Source organism: Garra rufa, unplaced genomic scaffold, assembly GCF_049309525.1.
Source record: "Garra rufa unplaced genomic scaffold, GarRuf1.0 hap1_unplaced_640, whole genome shotgun sequence".
NCBI lineage: Eukaryota > Metazoa > Chordata > Actinopteri > Cypriniformes > Cyprinidae > Garra > Garra rufa.
In genome coordinates, this window is record NW_027394905.1 from 1 (window position 1) to 12,753 (window position 12,753).

Here is a 12,753-nt window from a genome sequence, read left to right on the forward strand (position 1 = left end):
GTTAATGAAAATACAGTAATTAAGGGTTAGTTCATGTTAACTTTTGTTTTTAATATTGCATTAATAAATGCTGAAATTAACATTAAAATTAGTAAATGGTGCAGAAGTATTGTTCATCAGGGCTGCAAAGATTCCTCAATTCTATTCGAGTACTCGATCTTGACCAAATGTTTAAGATTAAGTAAACATTTGAATTAAATGTTTAGTCAATATTAAACACGGACTAGATTGCACAGTAAAGTGTAAAACAATCATCAGGCCGCTGGCACATTCTGCAGTCATTTATTATAATGCATAATGTACATTAGCTCTATTGATTAATACACATTATGTATTTTAACGGTTTGGTTCAATAAAACCATATGATTACTTGATTTTGATACTTTATTTGAACTAATTATTGCTTCATTGCTATTATATATGTATTGCAAGTCATTTTAAAGGCTGTTGTTTACTTGTCTATTTTTATTAATACAAAAAAATAAATATCCGATTACTCGATTAATCGTCAGAATAAACAGATTACTCGATTACCAAAATAATCATTAGTGATTAGTGACAGCCCTATTGTTCATTCTTAGTTAACTAATGAACATTACTGTAAAGGGTTACCGAGACTTTTACCAACCCCAAACTTGATAAACAGTAGTTTACTTAGTTGCAAGAGAGATAAACAAACCTGCTGGAAGTGTCCTCTGTTGTTGGGTCCGCCTTGTCCTCCGCCACGGTGCATGTTGCCTCTGTTTCCAGGCCCTCCGCGACCCATTGCTCCACCTCTGCCTCTCATGTGCCCACCCCTGGGAACCATTCCCCGGTTGGGCATCCCACCTGCTCCACCTCGGCTATGGAACCCTCCTCGGAAGACAGGTGGTGGGGGAGGTGGTGGCATGTAGCCACGCGGATGACGATTAAAACCACGATGTGGTACTGGTACTAAAGGGAGAAAACAAGGTTTAGCTCTCAATGTAAATTTTACATGACAGCACACTAACAAATATTAAATTAAAGTGGCTTACATCCTCTGAAGTTTCCACGGGGCTGGAATCCACCTCTGCCTCCACGTGGGCCTGGACCACCACCCCTACCGAACTGGTTCTTAGGCCCTTTGCCTCGTCCACCTCCCTTTTTGGGGGTCAGAGGGCCCTGGTTTGGTTTCTTTTCAGGTGGCAAAGCACTCTTACTTTCTTCCTTGTACTGCTCCAGGAGCTTGACAGACTCCTCCTTCTGTAGTTCCACAAAGGTGACATCTGAGAAGCAGTCTCCTACTTCTGGCAACGTGTAGATACCTGTAGAGCGAGAAAGAAAATCTTGTATTCCTGACGGTACTACTTTATGTGCCAGATTGGTAGGTGCAATGGTAAAATGGCATCACATCTTACCTTTCATTTTCAGGACAGCATGCTCAGGTACATCTTTGCCATCGGTTTCTGCTTTCTTTTGTGTTCTCTCCTTGAAGGCCTCATCTGTGGGGAAGACCACTACGGCTTTGCGTTGGAAGCCAGCGAACAGACACATTTTCCTTCTCTGAGCTGGCGCAGAGACGTTTGTCTGATCCAAGATGTAGTTTCTCTTTTTGCGGGCGGCAATTTCAATAAACTTGCCCAGGAACAAAGGAGCACGCTGAGAGATGGCAGAGAGCTTTGCTGTGTCTTTGTTTTGCCTCTTCATGCTGCCAATCTGCAAGAACAACAAATCAGATTAGACAAGAAAATAAGATTGAGACACAGAGGATAGAAGTTTTTAAGAAGAGAATTTCTCACCATCATCTTCTCCAAGATGGTGTTGGTGCCGAGGATATTGTACTTGCCAGGGTTCTCTTCAACATGTTTATTTACCCAAGCAGTTTTTCCAGATCCAGGAAGGCCAACCATGACGATAACCTTGAAACCAACATTGTGATTACAATCACTGCTGATGCATGCAAAAACAAGCTAACCATTTACTTGTTTCACACATTGAGAACTTTAACAGATTAACACTATTGTTCAAAAGTTTACAATACAATACAATTTCTATTTTAAAATCTTTATTCTTATGGCAAAACAAATCTCAGGCTTCAGTGTCAAATGATCCATTTATAATATTTATTTTACTGTCAATGTTGAAAACAGTCTGCTTATATTTTTTTTCAGCATTCTCTGATGAACAGAAAGATCAAAAGAATAGCATTTATTTGAAACAAAATCTAGTGAGATTATAAATTTAGCATATTCTATAAGTATTCATTTCATATGAAGCATTTGAACTGTAGCGTCCCTGAAAACATTCCAGGATTTTTCTCCATATAGTGGACTTCAATGGTGCTCAACAGATTAAAGGCTTTTACTTGGCTGGGATAGTGTAGAACTGCATTAAAACTGCATTTTTAACCTTCAATCCATTGAGTACCCTACTCTACTATATGGAGAAAAATCCTGGAATATTTCTCAAAAAATTTCATTTCTTTGTGACAAGAAAGAAAGACATGGGGGTGAGTCGGAAAATTTTAATAATCTTTTAATAATCCTTTAATAAATAGATTTAAAAAAAAAAAAAAAAAAAAAAGGGGAACAAAATACCTCGCAATCTTTCTTGGTCTCAGGTCCTTTAGGTCCTCTGATGCGCACATCGACAGGAATTTGCTGCAGGAAGGTGAAGCCCTCCACCTGAGGGAAGAATGGCGTCTCTCTCTGACCGAAATTGAACTCAACCGCACAGTTGTGGCAAAGAACATGGGGGAACAGAGTTTGCTCGGCCAAGGATTCTTTTTTGACCTTGAAAGCCACACCAAGGTCCTTGCCATTTTTGGAATAAGAAATCTCCACTTCATCTGCTTCGAAATTCTAAGATAAAGCAAAAAACACATAAGAATATGTAAACTAAAAGGATAAAAATACAAATATTGTGTGAGAGTGATGTAAACAACTTACAATGAAGCAGCCGACAACATCATTTTCATCAAAACTCTCCCCATAGTCTTCAGTCACACAGTTTGAAGTTTTCTTCCCTTTGCTCGAATAAGAGTAGGAATGCTCCTCCTCACCTAAAACAGTAAGAAGTCATATATACATTTTTATATGAAGAAAAAGGGATGTGCATTAACACATTGTGGCCACATAATCACATATTAAAGGAACACTCCACTTTTTTTGGAAATAGGCTCATTCTCCAACTCCCCCAGAGTTAATGTTGATTTTTACCGTTTTGAAATCCACTCAGCCGTTCTCCTGTTCTGACGATATCACTTTTAGCATAGCTTAGCATAGATCATTGAATCCTATTAGACCAGTAGCATCGCGTTCAAAAATGACCAACGAGTTTCGATATTTGTCCTATTTAAAACTTGACTCGTCTGTAGTTATATCGTGTACTAAGACCGGTGGAAATGCAAAGCTTCAATTTTCTAGGGTGATAAGATTAGGAACTACACTCCCATTCCGGCGTAATAGTCAAGGAAGTTTGCTGCCGTAATATGACCAAAGCAGGAGCAGTAATACCACGCAGCACATGTGCAAATGCTAAACTAGCTGGGAACTCATTTCTGATAATACTCCGCCTGCTTCGGCCATATTACGGCAGCAAACTTCCTTGACTATTACGCCGGAATGGAAGTGTAGTTCCTAATCTTATCAGCCTAGAAACTCACAGCTTTGCATTTCCACTGGTCTTAGTACACGATTTAACTACAGAAGAGTCAAGTTTTAAATACAACAAATATGGAAACTTGTTGGTCATTTTTGAACGCGATGCTACTGGTCTAATAGGATTCAATGATCTATGCTAAGCTATGCTAAAAGTGATATCGCCAGAACAGGGGAACGGCTGAATGGATTTCAAAACGGTAAAAATCAACTTATTAACTCAGGGGGAGTTGGAGAATGAGCCTATTTCCAAAAAAAGTGGAGTGTTCCTTTAATATTAACCGACCGTGCTTACCCAACAAAAGACTTCCATTAGCCAGGGACCAGCCAACATGGACATCATGGAAGTCCATGTTTTTGCTGTTTAAATGCTTGACTGGGATTTTCTCAGTGATCTGCAAATGAAACGCATGAATAATGACTCAAAATTCATCACTTCTTAATCAGTTTACCTAAATCTGTTGTAGTACTCACCTTCATTTCAAAGCAAGCTTTGCCTTTGGTTGCACCATAGGAGGCACGGCCACCTGCCCAAAGGTAAGCGAAACTCTCCATGGTAAGAGAGGAGGCGCTGTATCTGTCCCGGGAGACTTTGAAATTAAGGTCACAATTGTCTATGGGAACACCGAGAAAAATAAGTTTGTTAGTCCAAGAGCAACTTATTAACAGTTCACTGCACAGTCAGTCAGCGCTAATGCTTCTTAACATATAAAGCACTCACAGGGATCCAGACAGACCAGGGTGTCATCAAACTCTTCATCTTCTTCCTCCAAAGGTGGAAGAGGAGACTTGGACCTGAAATAGAGTAAATAAGTCATTAATGCCATGAGTGAAGCCAGATTGTGATGGACTAGCATGCTTCCCATGTCCAGATGATGTCCTTCCTCTTAGCCACAGCAGCATCAACAGTAGATTTACATTACTTTACACTGGCTGCTCATTACTTTTTATACTGTTTTGTGAATTCACAATTGTGAATGCAATATTTACCATCACTGCTTACCAGTTTACTGCATGACGAAGACTGAAAGAAAAACTGGTTGGTGAAATAAGCAGCAATGTTGTGCTGTGTGGAAAGTGTGTTGCCCTTTCCAATTTATCAGGTCACAGTCTGAGGGCATTTATACATACATACACACACATCTATGTAGATCTTTCTGGAAAGATCAAAAGCTAAAGTGATATTTTTTGCTTATATAGACTCTACAATTGGCTCCAATTGATATATTCTATATACAGGACAAACTCTGAACTCTAGTTTTTTGGGACATCTGGAGGTGAAACCTTCAAATTGCTTTTTCTAGCAAACAAAAGCATGTAACAGATGTCATCTCATGCTCTGTCCCTGTAATGAGGGTGGCCATTAAAGTCTTTACAATGGGTTGCCACCATTATAATGTTCTGTCAGGCCACAAATTCAAGTGAAGGCCCTGTATGGAAGATCCCATCAATAAAGCAATCAATCAGCTTCAATATTATAATGGGTCAGATATTGCTACAATTTCTTTGACAGTTCACATAACAGCTTGAGGACTTTCATGCTTGAGACCCACTATTTGAAATTTGTACACATTAAAATATTTAGATTTTGGTTCCATATACTGAAAAAAAAAGAGCAACACTGGTTCTCTATAGGTGAGCAGTAGGGTTGGGCGATGTCGACCAATTTGGCATCGTACGATGTCTAATGTGAAACATCGCGATGGACGATGGCATCGTCTGCGGGGGGCGGGGGTGAGGGATGGTTGTTGTTAAATAATTTATTCATAACGAATTAATTAATTGTAGCCTACCTTGACCACGAGTGCTTAATTTGAGCCGGATCCTGTTCTGGAAAATGTCCGATTTTGGATTTTTGCGTTCCGGTATTTGTTTTTAAAGATCCGGAATTAACAAGTGCATTAGATCATGACAGTGCGTGCGTGCAGACGAGACAAGAGCAAGCGCGGGTTTATATAAATGCATTGGGAGGATGTGTGTTGGTCCTTAACATATTTTTAACCAGTCAGCTTTTTTAAGTTCAATAACGCTCTCATTGTTTGCTTACTGCTTAACCCACTCTCTCCAAACGCATTTAATGAGCAGCGGAATGTTTGAAGAGAAAGGGTAATATCAGAAATAATACCAAATCAAGCTAAATATTATGTATTAACATTATAAACACTATAAACATAGCAATAAGTTAGTTACCCTGACTCCAAAACGAATGATTTAAATGTAGAGGTATTTAGAACAGAACAGAAATGAAACAAAATATATAAAGTTAAGAAACTAAAACAAAGCGAAACTAAAAATAGCGCGTTGGGCTCACGCACCTCTGTTTTTCGGCACAAATCCAAGTGTTTCCATTTTCCCAGTGTATTTGAATGATAAAGTGTTATTTATAATGTATACTAGGCTTTGTATTGTACATTTGTATTTCGATGGAAAACAAGATATACTCTTGTTTTTGTTCCAAGCTCTGTTCATTATGGTAAAACCATGAAAACGGCATATTTGGTGTAGTTTATTTAATCTAATTTAATTAAAATTATTTTGATTTTTTTTCTGCTGTTTTTGTATGCCTCATTTATTAATGTAAACGAACTTTCATGTAATTCGTTAGGAGTTCACTGTAATTTGTATTGTGATCACTAACAACTTCCTTGTTATTATTTCCTCATAATAATAATAATAAAATAAGTAAAGATGCAGAAATTGAAAGCATGCATTTCATTTGGCTATATAGGGATTAAATGTGTGTTTTTCGTGAGCGGGTTGCTGCTGCGGCGGGGGCGGAGGATCGCGATGCCGGCTCAGCATCGTGATGTCTATTGGCCATCGGCGATGGACGATGGCATCGTCTATCGACCCAACCCTAGTGAGCAGCACAAAGGGCAGAAAATGTATCAGTTTATTCAGTCTGCACTGAGCACCACACACTTAGCGAAAGAACATGCATTATAGATGTAAACATATTCCTTTTCTTTATGCAATGTGAAGAATTGCAAACGTTTGTACTTACCTGCTGATCACAAGTGAAACAGACTTTAAAAGGAAAAGTTATTACAGTTTCTTACAGTTTTTCCAAATACAATAATAAAATAAAGTATTACATTTAACCTTTCAGAATGATACAAAGAAAGAGGAAACAAAAAAACAAAATACAAACGACGAAGGAACGTCTGAAAATTGAAACAACAATTTGCTTCATTACCATTACTTAACCGCCCCATTACGTCATGATACACTTTGCGATATAAACTCTACGCCACTGGCCCTCCTCTGTCACGACAGAAGTCGCATCTCATGCTATCGTCATTGCTTTATTCGCTGTCTGATTCGCCACACGCGCATACAGTCAGCCTGACAAGTGTTGAGTGTGTGTGTGCTTAACAACAACAACATGTTTTTTTTCCATCAGATCACTCTTTTAAGTGTATTTCATAATTTTATAGAAGGTAAGGTGTTTTGTACTAGCCAGGAATGACCCTCAACAAAGTTTGACTTTGGTTAAGAGGTAGATGAGGGTTGTATTTTTCTAGGTAAGGCATTGGCACTTAAAGCCAATATATAATATATTAAAAGTGGCACTTCGGGGATAATGAAGGCCATTGATCCCATCCTTACCGGCTGTATTTGCTTTCTTCAATAAATTCAAAGTAGCCCCTTCCATGTTCCTCTCGGCGTCTCTTAACACCCTTCTTATTCTTCTGATCAGCACTGATGTCTTTGTCCGCATCCCCTTTGAAAATAAAACAAACAGTAATGAAATGCCCGGACGTGTTGGACCCTGGGTTTAAGGGTGGCCCACACGACAGGAGTGCTCGGACTCCACCAGAGTTACAAAATGAACCGACCACCTCTGATCAGACAGAATATTTGGCTTGGTTATGTCATTATGGCATTCAGGATTTAAACTGCAAGCACTGATCTGATTGTATAAACCAGATCAGACAAAAACGTGGGTGGTGCAATTAACGTTACTTTTGTTTGTGTTTAAAGTGCTTTTCTCTAAAATGTAATGCATTCACAGTTAAAAAACAAGAATTTTTTTTTTTTTTTATCAGTAAGTATACACATTTCGTCTACTGTAGCTGACAACAAATAACCGGCGAACAACATCAACACGCATTATCCTGAACTGACCTTGCACGGAAGTAGATGGCGCCTTATAGCAATCTCAACCGAAACTTATAAGCGTTCTTTTCTTTCGACGGTTTTTGTCATTTTTCACCATCTTATAGTACTCCTAACTCTATCATCCGCTGAGAATGCGTTAATTTCGCTACACCCCGCATTTGTCCCATTGTCTTCCGTTAGGTTTTCTGCATAGCAACGTCTGAACCAACGCGAGGGCGACCCGCCTCAGACATGCAACGAGGTGATTCTCTAACGCTAGCTTAGCCAATTCGCGGTTTCTGAAACTAGCTAAATTAAACCGACCCAAAACAATGCGCTAAAGCATAGAAATCCGTTAACCGTACACTACAATGTGAAATATACCTTAAACCGTAACAAAATATCAACAATTGCAACAAACTCTTAAAGACAAAAGGCTAGCGCGGATGATTTAGCTCGTTTTGCTAACACAGCTTAAACCAAACAAACCCTCAAAATCTTAAGCACACTAATTTAACTTGAACGCTAAACCACAAACTAGCACGTAAACTGAAACCGACTGAAACGGATTAGCACGTTAGCCATCTAACTTACACAATAGCCGCCGGTAGGCCGTTAGCCACCTATGCTAAGCGATGATCTCACCGGCTTCGGAGCACACGTGAACATGATACTCCCGGCGTTTCAACACAAAAAACTCACCACCTAATGGATGAGATTCAAGCTCACCATCTTCATCGTCGATTTTATCGATGATCTCGTCGTCTTCGTCCTCCTCCTCTTCGTCTTCTTGTTCTTCTTCTGCGAGGGCTTTGTCCGTTTCCACGCCGGCGTCTCCATTCTCCTCCTCCCCTTCGCCCATTTCATCGTCCTGACCATCACCCACAACAGCAGCAGCAGCAGCGGCGGCGGCATCACCACCCCCGTCTCCATTTTCCTCTTCGGCCTCCATGCTCTCGCCCTCCGGTTCTTCTTCACCCATGCCTTCTTGTTCGGCTGCAACACCGTTTCCCTCGGCCTCGTTTTCTTCTGTGGCTTCTGCCGCGGTAGCTTCTTCCTCTTCGGCCTGGGCCTCTGCATCGAGCGCGGCCTGCAGCCGCTCCATGAGCTCGGCCTTCAATCCCTTGTCGGAGAGATTGCGCTTTTTGAGCTCGTCCTTCAGCTCGTTCACCTTAAGCTTTTTCACATTGATTTCACTCATGTTGTCAGTTTAGTGCAGATGGACTATAAAAAAAACTAAAAGACTCGATTGGTAGAATATCGCAATCCAGGGAGAGCCGACGGCCGCTTTGCTACTCTGAATTGCGCACAGCCGCGATGATTCTGCGTCTGTCCACCGGCAAAACAATTCAATGGCGCCTTAGGTGCTAGACCCCTCCCAATGCAACATCATCGATGGAACTGGGCGTGTCCAACCGTAATGACCCTCCTAGATGCTATTCATTTTGGCTAGTGAATTCAACATGATTAACTGGCATTGCAAATGCAAATGCATTTATACACATAGGCCTATATAATGACATTTTTTAAATCTGAATAATAGTTCAATAACTGAACAACGATATAACTGCATTACCCTGCCACTATTCATAAACTGACTGCACAAAAATGCATTTTTTCCTAGTGTTTATTATAAGCCTCTCAATGTTTTCCTCATGCCTACATGTTTAACAGGTTTCATTTAGCTGAGAATCACTTAAAGGAAATAACTGTTGGCTTTGCTATGCAAATAATGTATAATCAAAGGTTTCCTTTAGTTGAACAGTCATGTATATATGTTCAAATATGATGCATGAATGTACACCAGTCAAATGTTTTGGAACAGTAAGATTTTTTTATGTTTTAAAAAAATAAGTCTCTTCTGCTCACCAAGCCTGCATTTATTTGAGTACAGCAAAAATCTGTAAATTTAAATATTTACTATTTGAAATAGATTTTTTTTTTTTTTTTCAGATAAATGCTGTTTTCTATTCATCAAAGAAACCTGAAAAAATCTACTCGGCTGTTTTCAACATAATAATAATAAATGTTTTTGGAGCAGCAAATCAGAATATTAGAATGATTTCTGAAGGATCATGTGACTGGAGTAATGACACTAAAAATTCAGCTGAATAAATAAATGGAGGCTTGTTGAGCAGAAGAGACATCTTTAAAAAATCATTAAAAATCTTACTGTTCAAAACTTTTGACTGGTAGTGAATGACAATCAACAGTTTTTCTTTAATTATAATATAGCCCCTTCCCCATCTTTTTCCCCAAGTCGGGGGGCCTTTTAACTTAAATGTGGAGTAAAAGACCCGCAATATGGGCCAAAAGAGGGAGATAAAGCTTTATTGTTCAAAAAAGGATTGATTTACACACAACAAAAGAGAAACGAACCTTAAAATTCATAACACATCCTAATAGCTAGACAATTATTATATACACTACCAGTCAAACGTTTTTGAACAATAAGATTTTTAATGTTTTTTAAAGAAGTCTCTTCTGCTCAACAAGCCTGCATTTATTTGATCCAAAGTACAGCACAAACTGTACAAATTTTTAAACATTTTTGCTATTTAAAATAACTGTTTTCTGTTCGAATATATTTTAAATGTAATTTATTCCTGTGATTTCAAATCTGAATTTTTAGCATCATTACTCCAGTCACATGATCTTTCAGAAATTATTCTAATATTCAGATTTGCTGCTCAAAAAAAATCTAAATTATTATTATTGTGTTGAAAACAGCGGAGTAGAATTTTTTCAGGTTTCTTTGATTAATAGAAAGTTCAGAAGAACAGCATTTTTCTGAAATGAAATCTTTTGTAGCATTATAAATGTTTTTATCATCACTTTTGAACAATTTAAAGCATCCTTGATGAATAAAATTATTAATTTCTATCATTCCCAAGACACTCCCCCCAACAAAAATTATACTGACTTCAAGATTTTGAATGATATAGTATATAACGTTACAAAAGCTTTTTGTTGTGTTTTTTAGATAAATGCTGATATTTGGATCTTTCTATTTATTAAAAATCGTAAAAAAAATATTCAACTGTTTTAAATATTGATAATAATAATAATAATAATAATAATAATAAATGTTTCTTGAAACAGCAAATCAGCATACTAGATTGATTTCTAAAGGATCATGTGACACTGAAAATTTAGCTCACAGGTATAAATTACATTTGAAAATATATTCAAATAGAAATCAGTTATTTTAAATAGTACCGATATTTAAAAATTGTATTGTTTTGCTGTACTTTGGATCAAATAAATGCAGGCTTGGTGAGCAGAAGAGACTTTAAAAATACATCAAAAATCTTACTGTTCAAAAACTTTTGACTGGTAGTGTATTTTTTCATCACACACAGTCATTCAAATCTCTTTTGCTGTGATTATACATTAACAAGTACACTAAAAACAATATTCTCCAAACTTTGCAATGTCTTGTAGCCAACAAATCCGCATGTGGGCAGCACTATCCGTTTGCAAATTTAAATATTAGTCGATGGGTGGCGCTCTCTCATGATCAATCTACTATATGGTAACCACAACAGTGCTTGTGATCTCAATTCCTTAGAGCAATGACAAGTGGGTGGTACTGTAACGGAGAACAAAAAAGATGAAGACATAATGCAACAACAACCCAAGGATGAATATAAAACGCTTTTTTCATCATATATGCCTTGTTTGCACCCTAAGGAATAAGTTCATAATGGGCGTTAAAAACAACAGCAACTTACAAAACAGCTCGGGACGGATAATTTAAATCAAGGACTTTTTGAATTTGCAAAAAAAGAAATCAAACATTCACTTTTACTCACCGGAGTTCTCCAAGAACACAAAAGCGAACGAGAAATCACTGCATGTGCTACGAGGACGACGCGTCTCTTTCTTTTCCAAGTGAAGTTAGCGTAAAAACATTTTTTTTTTTTTTTGAAACGAATGGAAACTTGTTGTGGAGGACGCGGTGAGGTCATTTTATTGTGCGTATGTTCATTCAGAATATGAAGAATCAAACAGGATACTGTGAAACAACAGGCAGTGAGCGGTTCATGGTAAGTGGGTGACTAAGTACTTCTTCCATGGCTGTAAGTAATAAGCATCATTTGTTAGCTCAGCTGGTTTCGGTTCTGACTAAATATGATTCACATTAAGTCGACTATTAAATAAAAGTAATGTATTTGCATGTGTCTATTTTAATTTACAGATGACCAACGTTAAAATGGGTCCCGTGTTCAAGGGTCACGCCGCGCAGAAGGAGCGTCTCCCGCCCGAAGGCGCTGGCTCTTCAGCATATGATTCCCATGCAGCACCTTGGACAGGGTTCGCGGGCTCCCTTCCGGCACCCCTCAATAACTCTCTCCTACGGTCAAAATGGTCCAAGGAATCGTTAAACGGTTACCCCCCTGAATACAACTCCATCAAGTCCACTGGGACGAAAAGAGAGATGTTTTTCGACACGGGAGATTTGTGCAAAAAGTGCATCTCTCATTTCAACGTCTTTAAAGGGGAAGCGTTAAAACAAGTAATTGACGGAAATCTTTCTACCAAAGTAAGTATGTTCATCTATTTGCATACATTTAGGAACCATTATCATGCATTTAGAGCTGCAAACGAATTCCGTTTTCTTGGGTGGTATTAAGTGGACTGCTGCATGCATGTCCACCCTATCAGCCACAGTCTGTCTCATATTTCAATTACATATGAGACGCATGCTTTTTTTCCCTCTTCCCCTGAAACGAGTTTAAATCGATTAGCTTTTGCAGTTGGTCGGTGATTCATGTGACACTCGTCTAGCCTTGATTACACTGAAATATGGGGTATAATGGGTGGGATATGAAAACTCAGTTCCTACTGAGAACAATAAAGTAAATGACACTATAATGTGATCAGCTGAGACAGCGATGCATTTGCGGATGACATGAGTCTCAGTATTTGGTGGTGGGGAGAAATAGGTTAGTGGACCACTTGTTTTTTTTTGTAAACTCAAAATTTCTAACATTTTTCCATGAGGTTTAAAACGGTTTGAATAATGATT

At 38.4% G+C, this 12,753-nt stretch overlaps 1 protein-coding gene across 1 annotated transcript; it reads right to left on the bottom strand.

The window, feature by feature from the left end:
- Positions 1–679: 679 nt before the first annotated feature.
- LOC141317288 (heterogeneous nuclear ribonucleoprotein U-like) lies at positions 680–9,060 on the bottom strand (the record flags this gene model as incomplete). The annotated part of the gene is made up of 11 exons (XM_073833037.1): positions 8,451–9,060; positions 7,230–7,344; positions 4,342–4,415; positions 4,095–4,234; positions 3,916–4,015; positions 2,910–3,022; positions 2,559–2,822; positions 1,761–1,880; positions 1,380–1,677; positions 1,017–1,286; positions 680–933 (listed from the first exon to the last, which is right to left on the bottom strand). Coding segments are annotated over exons 1-11 (2,220 nt in total), but the record flags the coding sequence as incomplete, so codon positions are not given.
- Between the last annotated feature and the right edge of the window lie 3,693 nt (positions 9,061–12,753).